Source organism: Prunus avium, chromosome 5, assembly GCF_965620075.1.
Source record: "Prunus avium chromosome 5, drPruAviu1.hap1.1, whole genome shotgun sequence".
NCBI lineage: Eukaryota > Viridiplantae > Streptophyta > Magnoliopsida > Rosales > Rosaceae > Prunus > Prunus avium.
In genome coordinates this window covers 25,693,267-25,703,205 of record NC_142288.1, presented here as the reverse complement: position 1 = coordinate 25,703,205, position 9,939 = coordinate 25,693,267, and the positions used below count along the sequence as shown (strand labels likewise).

The 9,939-nt window shown below is 40.9% G+C and overlaps 3 protein-coding genes across 3 annotated transcripts; all 3 read left to right on the top strand.

Annotated features, from left to right (window-relative positions):
- The first annotated feature begins 1,804 nt into the window (after positions 1 to 1,804).
- LOC148294564 (uncharacterized) lies at positions 1,805 to 2,710 on the top strand. The gene has a single exon (XM_088253801.1). It carries the CDS (start codon positions 1,805 to 1,807, stop codon positions 2,708 to 2,710), a length of 906 nt encoding a protein of 301 aa, XP_088109927.1.
- Positions 2,711 to 4,483: 1,773 nt separating this feature from the next.
- On the top strand, positions 4,484 to 5,106 carry LOC148294563 (uncharacterized). Its single transcript, XM_088253079.1, has one exon. The coding sequence runs from the start codon at positions 4,550 to 4,552 to the stop codon at positions 5,003 to 5,005; it is 456 nt and encodes a 151-aa protein (XP_088109205.1). The 5' UTR covers positions 4,484 to 4,549; the 3' UTR covers positions 5,006 to 5,106.
- A 1,404-nt stretch (positions 5,107 to 6,510) lies between these two features.
- On the top strand, positions 6,511 to 8,076 carry LOC110756176 (uncharacterized). The gene has a single exon (XM_021957572.2). It carries the CDS (start codon positions 6,511 to 6,513, stop codon positions 8,074 to 8,076), a length of 1,566 nt encoding a protein of 521 aa, XP_021813264.2.
- The last annotated feature ends 1,863 nt before the right edge of the window (positions 8,077 to 9,939 follow it).

Sequence of the window (9,939 nt, the reverse complement as noted above, 5' to 3'; positions counted from 1 at the left end):
CTGGCATGGTTCCACAATCCCCTAACCATCCTCAAGCTCATCTTCAAATAAGAACATTAAATGTAACAATTGATGGAATGAAAATTGAATATTTTGCCCAAAAAAGAGAGAGTAAAAGAAACAAATAAGAATATTAAATGTCGCCAATTTGGAAGAAAAAAAAAACATTAAATTACACCAAATCAGTTGAAAAATAAAGTAGGGGAATAAAACTCTGGCCCTTTAATTTCCTGTTCTAATTTAATTGCTTATTAAGTTATTAATCTCTAGGTTTACTTGTTCATTAAGTAATTGTTTAGGATATTCACCTAGATATCGGACAATAATTCAGAAAATTATAGTTGGAGTGCTTGAGGCCCAAGTAAACCATTGAATTTGCGCCTCTATATTAAAGCAGGTGTTTTCCCAATCATTGTTTTAATGAAGGCACTGAAAATGGCCAAACTCATCTCGGTTGTCAAAGCAAACAAAAACCATGTCAACAATATTTCAAGGCTCACAGCCAGATTAATGGCTCCTTATACAACTCTTGCTGGTCCTCCAGAGCTGATCAGAGACCGTTTCGTGGTTGCCAATAATTTCGAGAATGAGGCAGCCGCAGCCGCAGCCACGACAACAATGAGACCCCCAAATCTCATCCCACTTTATGGTAACCCCTGCCTTGATCTCTTTTTCAAAGTTGTGAAACCATCCGAGTACAAAGACTTCAGCGTCAAAGAAAAGAAGATATCAGAGATAAAGGCCGATGTGGAGGCCTCCTGTACATATCTCAAGCAAATCCTGCCGCTGGCATGGTCCCACAATCCCCTAACCACCCTCAAGCTCATCTTCAACCTACTAGATGAAAAACACTTTCACCAAGCGTTCCACACGGCGGCGGTTTGGCTCCACCACAACCACCCCAAGACCCTATTGTGTAACGTTTCGAATATTGAGTTGTTCCACTGTTTGTTTATCCCTGTAGAGATTCTGTACCGCCTTCTAGAAGACGGAGACCAGCACCGGAGGATGGAGCCCCTTGCGAAAATGATCAACAAGGCTGTTGAGAGGTACGAACATGACCCAGACTATCACTTGCTGTACGACCAGGTTATGGATCTTTTTGTCAAGCACTTGAAGTCTGATATTCAAATATTGAAGCGAAAATGGAAGCAATCTGATGATATTTGTTTACACTCAGAATAAACAGCCAATAAGGGCAAGACACGTGGAGGAAACTGGGCTTGGTCAGAGGCGCCCTCGGCACTCTACCTACCGATCTCTCTATTAGGGCAATGCCCTCTCCTGGGACACGTGGCACGCTCCCAAGCGACGTCCACAATCCCACATCGAAATTATCAACAAAATACACACCTCCCAAGGCCTATAAAAGGAGGCCAACTATCCCAAAATGGAGGTAATCAGAACTTACGGCATTCAAGCCTATTGATCTGTCAGTTAAACTTTCTATTCCCGAACTTACTTAAGCATCGGAGAGCCTTCGGCCGGTACCACACCGGTGCCCTAGGTCTTACCGTGTGTTTGCTCATATTGCAGATCGCACAGACTACCGAGGCATCAAGGATACCGAAGGCATAAAATTACTACGTTGACCCTCAAAGTCAGAGAACCACTTTTTGGCGTCAACAATATTAATTATGATTATGATGATGCCCAAGTATCCGATGCGGCATACTGTTGCCTTTTCAGTAGCTCCCAAGATGTCCACATCATACGCTCCGTTTTGTTGTGGGAAACCATTGCGAGGAAGGTTTTCCCCCGAGAATCGTACCCGGAATACCAAGATCTTGAGGAGGTTGATTACATGAGCAAAATCCGAGACCGGCTCAGGAAGGAGGTTTTGGTGCCCTTGGACAAGGCCGAGCGTTCTCAATGCAGCAACCGTCCACGAAAAGCTGGTGCGGTTGAGACCTATTTGAAGGAGGTGAAAGCCGACAACTGCAAGATTGAGGCAGATGCTTTGCTTCCACATGACATCTTAGTCTTTGCTGATGACCCCAATCTCCAGAAGGTGGCTGAGCTTCAGTGGAAGACAATGGTGGAGGACATGAAAAGGCAAGGTAAAAATGGAAAGAAGACGCTCAGCAACTGCTTGGCTGTATATGACGACAACTCTGAATTCCATTCTGGGCACGGGATCCGGATGGACGCTTCGGTGGCTTTGACACTTTTGATGTCTGAACTGAATGAAGAGCCATGGAAAGGAAAGGTGATCAATTTCAGTGAGTCGCCTCTACACTTTATACAAGGCAATAATCTTATGAACAAGTGTGAGTTTGTCAGCAACATGCACAAGGACCAGAACCTTGATTTTCAGAAGGTGTTTGATTTGAATTTGGAAGTGGCTGTGAAGGGGAATTTGAAGCCAGAGCAGATGATCAACAAGGTGTTTGTGCTCACAGAATACAAACACTTTGAAGATGTTTCCAATAACAGCTGGAAGACTGATTATGAGGCAATACAGAGCAAGTTTAAGGAGAAAGGGTATGGGACTGCGGTGCCACACATAGTGTTTTGGAGGTTCGAAAATTTGTACCATAAGTCTAGGCCGGTGATGCCTTCCACAGAACCAGGGGTGACGCTTTTGAGTGGCTTGTCCAGCAATTTGATCAAGTTGTTCTTGGAGAATGGTGGAGAAATTGGCCCCGAACAATTCATGGAATCAGCCATCTCTAGTAAAAAGTTTCAGAAGCTGGTTGTAGTAGACTGACTGATTAGTTTGATTTATGATCATCTCATCTGTCGATTTAACTTAATTATTTCCTTTTCCTTGAATATCAACAGTTTTAATAAAAAGATAATTAGACACTTCCTTATTAAATTAATTATAAATTAGTAGATTATTCGCATCATTCAAATTAATTATGGTCATTTTCTTATCAAATCTGTCGATTTAATTATACGAATTACTAGCTTGCTATATCTTCCATCTCGAAGATAAGCCTAGTAAAAAAAAAAAGCATTAATTAAATCATTGGTTTTGACAAAATAAAAAATAAAAAATCCTTGGTGCTCAAGTAATCATCACCTTATATAATTTTTTTAAAATGAATAGAAAAATGAAAAAAAGCTCAAAATACGAAAGTGTTTCATACAAAGGCCTTCATCGCCTTCTCTCCCAAAAACCAATACCAATGGCTACTTATACAAGTCTTGTTCTTCGTCCCCTAGAGCTCAAACTACCCAGAGGCAACCCTTTGATGGCTGCCAATTTCAAGACAGCCACAATCGCTGCCAATCCCACCATTTATAGGCTTGAGTAGTACTAGAAGAACCGCGGTCTCCGTCTCCAAATCCTCTCCCTCCTCCACTGTCACTGATGATGGTAATTGCAATGGTAACCCCTGCCTTGACCTCTTCCTCAACGTCCGAGATGCAGAGAAGTCCGGCGCCGGCCGTAATCGTCTGGAAGAACTGCTGTCGCTGGCCTGGTCCCACAACCCCCTAACAGCACTCAAGCTCATCTACAAGATACTTCGGGATTACTCCTTTGGAACAGGTGAGGAGGATACGTTCCGCACCGTGAAGTTTTGGCTACACCATAACCACCCCAAGACCCTAGCGCGCAATGTCACGCCTATTGCGGGGTTTTTCTTGTTTTTCCTTCAATTTTGCTTTTTACTGAGGCCGCATCTCGATCTAGAAGGCGAACGCCAATCTAAATTAGTTGGTGACATCACGCTGATTGCGTATCAAAGGGCGCATGACATAGAAGGCCAAGACGTGAGCCAGCAGCACCAGCAAAATGCGGCTGTCGTCGAGAGGTACGAGCATGACCCGGAGTATCGCTTCTTGCACGAGTTTATTTCGGATATTTTTGTGGAGTGCTTGAAGTCTGACATTGAAAAACTGAAGAAGAAAAACCTGAAGCAACCTAATGATGATCAAGATAACTTGTGGAAGATAACCTCGGCTGCAGACAGTTGCCTTTCCTTGGGCAACAACTTTAGCGACTCCGCTCTGCTGCTCCAAAGCATAGCGAAAAAGGTTTTCCCGCGAGAATCATACCCGGAATACCAAGGTGTTGAGGAGGCCGAGTATGCAGACTCTGTCCGAGACCGGCTGACAAAGGAGGTATTGCTGCCTATGGACAAGGTGGACAAGGCCTACAAATATGATGAGAGAACGAATGATACATATTTGGAGAAGTTGAAAGCCCGCCAGAAAGTATTGGGAGAACTTGAAAGCCGACAAGTCCAAAATTGAAGCGGATGCTTTGCTTCCGCATCAAATATTAAGCTATGTGAATCATTGGAATTTCGCGCAAGTGGCTGAGCTTCAGTGGAAGGCCGTGGTGTAGGGTATAAAAAAGCAAGGCAAATTAAACGGCAAGAAGATACTCAACAACTGCTTGGCTTTATGCGACGTCGCCTCCATGCTAGACAGCGATATGCAAAACCTGGACGTGTCTGTGGGTTTGACACTTTTGATGTCTGAACTGAATGAAGAGCCGTGGAAAGGAAAGGTTATCGATTTCAGTGAGTCACCTCAGCTACATCTGATAAAAGGCGATGAACTTAAGCACAGGTACGATTTTTTGACTAGGAGGATGGCCTGCAAGAGCAGCTGGAAGCTTAAGGTTAATTTTCAGAAGGTGTTCGATTTGATTCTGGAAGAGGCTGTGAATGTGAATTTGAAGCCAGAGCAGATGATCAAGAAGGTGTTTGTCTTCACCGGAAGCTCATACTTTAATAATAGTTGGACCAAGTCTGAGGATGAGGATTCAGGTAATAGTTGGAAGACTATGTATGAGGGAATACAGAGCAAGTTTAAGGAGAATGGGTATGATAATGCGGTGCCACAGATTGTCAATTGGAAAATCTCGGACTACGAGCCAAGGAAGTGGATGGTGCCTTCTACAAAACCAGGGGTGACCATGCTGGATAATTACTCCGACGATTTGCTGAAGTTGTTCTTGGATAATGGACGGGAAATTATCCCGGAGCTTAGCATGGAAGCAGCCATCTCAGGGGAAGAGTATCAGAAGCTGGTTGTAGTGGACTGAGTACTGACTGGTCTGGTTTTGATGTTCATCATCTGTGTGTGTTAGTTTTTTCCTCCTTTCCTTGAAGACCAAAAACTTAATTAAAATGTCCTGCAAACCTGCTTAAATCATTTTAGGAAGTTCAAGGTTACTGCTGCTTTGAAATAGTCGATGAGGTTCCATTCATGTGGTTAATTTCAGGGTTGTGTTTGGATCCTAAACATTGTTCAAACTTTTTATTGAGAACCACATTATCCGCATTCACGTTTTCCTTCTTTATCCAGAATCCCTGATATCTCATGCTATTGTACCATTTGACTTGCTACATAAAATGGTTATCTCTTTCTCTACTTAAGCTGCAATTTATTTGGATGCACAAGTCTGAATTTATACAATATTGAAGGAAATAAAAACTTCCAATTTAAACTTTCAAATGTCATATCCTGTCTTGGTTTTGGAAATTTTTACATTTATGAAGTAGCTGTCACTAACACATATTATGTGGATTCATTCCAATTACAGAAAAAATAAAAATTTGTATATCTATATCCTAATTGTTTTGAAGGGGAGATTGAGGAGAGGAGGAGGAGGGGTGCACAGTGGGGTGTGGCTCATGGGATGGTTGGCCAACGGCGGTAAGGTGTGGTGGCTGTCAAGGTTGGGTGTGCGAGGGATTTTGAAGGTTTGATGATGTTGGTTTGTTTTATCTTTAATTTTTATGTGCTATTGTTGGATGGACATGTGTTAAAAAATTAGATAGGAGACAAAAGAGACATGGAATTTGAGGACAGCAGATCCGCTCCCCAAAGAAATAAGATTGGGTCAAGGTAAAGTAGAGTCCTAGTTAATTTATAATTGGTAGATTATTCCATCATTCAACAAAACAAAACAAAACAAAGACATTCAAATTTAATTATAGCTATCTTTTGCTGATGAAATCCATTGCTTTGTTTCAAGTAAAAAATAATAATAATAAATTCCGTTGCTTGCTAATTATGGATAACATTTAATTATGTCATACGAATTACTAGCTTGTTATCTTTCCATCTTGATAAATGAATCCTAATAAGAAAGTATTTAAAAACCATTCCTTGGTGCTCAAGTAATCACCTTCTATATACTAGAAAAAGGGGTATCATAGAGCTCAAACTCCCCAAAGCGCCCTTTGAATTTCAAAGATATAAGGCCGTTATCATCTTCTATGCTTAAAAATCAATACTAATGGCTTCTTATACAAGTCTTGTTCTTCGTTCCCTAGAGCTCAAACTACCCAGAAGCAACCCTTTGATGGCTGCCAATTTCAAGACAGCCACAATCGCTGCCAAGACAAGAGTTAATATGAGACCCCTAAATCCAATCCCACCATTTATCGGCTTGAGTACTGCTACTGGTAGTAATAGAAGAACCGCGGCATCGATCTCTGAATCCTCCTCCACTGTCTCTGATGATGGTAATTGTAATGTAACCCCTGCCTTGACCTCTTCTTCCTCAACTTCCGAGATGAGAAGGAGGCCGGCCGTAATCGTATGGAGGAACTGCTGTCGCTGGCCTGGTCCCACAATCCCCTAACCACCCTCAAGGTCATCTACAAGATACTATTGGACCATCATGACGAAATATTCCGCACGATGATAATTTGGCTCCACCAGAACCACCCCAAGACCCTATCATGCAACATCGAGCCTATTGCCGGATTGTTCGTGGATTTCTGGCAATTTTGCAAACTTCTGAATGTGCATCTAGTTCTAAAAGACGAACGCCAAGTTGTTGAAGATGGCTTTCCCCGGATTAGATTTGAAACAAGCCATGACCTAGAACAAGGCCAAGACGTGAGGCAGCAAAAGCAAATGGCTGTCGAGAGGTACGGGCGTGACCCGGAGTATCGCTTCTTACACGAGTTTATTTCAGACATTTTTGCAGAGTGCTTGAAGTCTGATATTGAAAAACTGAAGCATCAAAATCTGAAGCACTCTGATGATGATGATGAGAAAGACAACTGGTCGAAGATAACCGATGCTGCAACCAGTTGCCTTTCCATGGGCACCAACTTTAACGACCCCACTCTGCTGCGGCAGAGCATAGCGAGGAAAGTTTTTCCCCGAGAATCATACCCAGAATACCAAGGTGTTGAGGAGACCGATTATGCAGAGTCTGTCCTAGATCGCCTCAGAAAGGAGGTTTTGCTGCCCTTGGACAAGTTGGACAAAGCCTACGAATCTCAAGACCGTGTAGTTGAGAAGTATTTGGAGGAGGTGAAAGCTGGCAAGTCCAAGATTGCACCAGATGCTTTGCTTCCGCATCAAATCATAAGGTATGTGAATCATTGGAATTTCGGGCAAGTGGCTGAGCTTCAGTGGAAGGCCATGGTGGAGGGTATAAAAAAGCAAGGGAAATTAAACGGCAAGAAGATACTCAACAACTGCTTGGCTGTATGCAACCTCCAGTCCATGTTCAAGCCCGGGATGCGCAGCATGGACTCATCCGTGGGGCTTACACTTTTGATATCTGAACTGAATGACGAGCCATGGAAAGGAAAGGTAATCCATTTCAGTTCGAATCCTCGGCTACATCTGATAAAAGGCGATGAACTTACTTACAGGTGCGACTTTTTGACAAGGAGAGTGCCCTACAATTGGTGTTGGAAGGTTGACTTTGAGAAGGTGCTTGATTTGATTCTAGAAGAGGCTGTGAATGGGAATTTGAAGCCAGAGCAGATGATCAAGAAGGTGTTTGTCTTCACCGAATCCACAGACTTTGATTATGCTAGGTCCAAGCCTAATAATGAGGAGTCTGATAACGAGGATTCAGATAACAGTTGGAAGACTATTTATGAGGGAATACAGAGAAAGTATAAGGAGAAAGGGTATGATAATGCGGTGCCACATATTGTGTATTGGAAAATGTGGTCTTGTCTCTCCGATCCTAGGTGGTGCGTGAAGTCTTCCGAACAACCTGGGGTGACGATGCTGGAAGGCACCGCTGACAATTTGCTCAAGTTGGTCTTGGACAATGGAGGGGAAATTTCCCTGGAACTTATCATGGAAGCAACTATCTCAGGCAAAGAGTATCAGAAGCTGCTTGTAGTGGACTGAGTACTCGCTGGTTTTGATGTTCATCATCTGTTGTAGTTAGTTGTTTTGTTTCCTCTTTTCCTTGAAGACCAGAAACTTAATTAAATCGTTTTAGGAAGTTCAAGGTTGCTGCTGCTATGAAATTAGATGAGGTTCCATTTATGTGGTTGCTTTTAGGGTTGTTTTTGGATATCCCTACAAATTTGATATCAGTTAGTGTATTAGCAACTTTTTCTGTGCAAGCAAATACTGAATAACATTCTCATTAAGAACCGCGTGATTTGCATTCTTTTTTTTTTTGGTCTGTAATATTCCTGTTCCAGTAAGCATCCTCATGCACAAAGAATGAAATCCTCTTTCTTAAGGTATGAGAAAGAAAGAATATTTGACCCGACATTTATAATGTATAGTCATTAGGTTTCTGAAAAAAATTTACTAGGCGCGAATCGGATTGTTTAATTTGAGACTTCTGTGTCTAGAGTCTAATTGTGCTTTTAAGTTTAACAGCAGATATATGCTCCATCTGATGTTGGAACTAAGAAGACTAGTTGAAGCTCTTTTTTCCAATAATTTATATTATATGTGTTCTGTGAAGAACAGAGGAGACTTGAAATGGAGTTTGGTAATTGATGTTTAACAGACAATTCAAGCTGTGTATATGATATTGCTTAATTACTCTGTTCTTTTTCCATCACACTGCATTTAACCTCCATGAGGACCGAGAGCTTCCTCGTCTCGCCCCCATGAGGAAATTTTTTTGTCACGCTATCTCGAAGCATAAATATTTTGCTGTGAATTATTACTACGAGATAGGCTGAGGATCTGGAAATATTATGCACAATCATTGAAGCATAGCTATAGAATATGCAAGAAATGGTTTCTAAAGATTAAAAGGAAAAAAGAGTACAGGTTGTAAAAAGTTTGGCATCTGTGCCTTTTCCTATATCAGAGCAGTTAGGCTGATTATGGGGGAAAAGAAGGTAATGGAATCCAAATGATTGCAAAATGTGGGCATAATCATCCTTTTCAATATCTGTCAGATAAGCAATTAAGTATTCAAAATAAATAAAAAAGACAAAATATATTTGCCAAGAAATTCCCAGTTTGAACTTTGGAAATGTTATGACATCTTGGTTTTGGAAGTTTCTAACAGCAAAATCAAGAACCATATTACTGCTAGGAAACATTTGAACATGTCATGTTCAAGGTTAAAACACTGTTTAGTTTTTTATTTATTTATTTATTTATTTATTTATTTATTTATTTTTTTAATTTTATAAATTTTATTTATTTTTGTTAAATGATGTGATTGATAACTACATTTATGAAGTAGCTTACACTAACCCATGTTATGTGGATTAATTCCAATTACAAAGAGGTTCCTCTATAAATAGAAAAATCAGACCTGCAAAAGTTAGATTTTCTTTCTTCAATTTGTTAAAAAAATTCAATGGTGATGAGTGGTGAATTATCAACTCTATCAAGGCCTATATATTGATAGACGTCTGGATGTCGAAAATTTTGATTATATATAGCCTATGAGGAAAATTCTCGAAAATTTTGATTCTTTAGGCTTTTGAGAAATTTGCCTATGCTGCTATGCAGACGTCCGGATGTTATTATCGTGCGAGAGCCATGTATTTTCTATTACCCTTTCCTGTTTATAATGACATTCGCATGATAATATTGTGTGAGCATCAGGATGAGAGAATAACTCTCTCTCTCTCTCCCTCCCTCAATATATATATATATATACTTTAAATTCCTTCTTTTTCCGGTCGTTGTCAAATGATATGAAAGTTAGATTACAACAACCATCCAAAGTAAGAGGTGTTTTTCAGCATTTAGCCGTTTATTGTTGTGTTTAACTGTTGATGTCGAAAA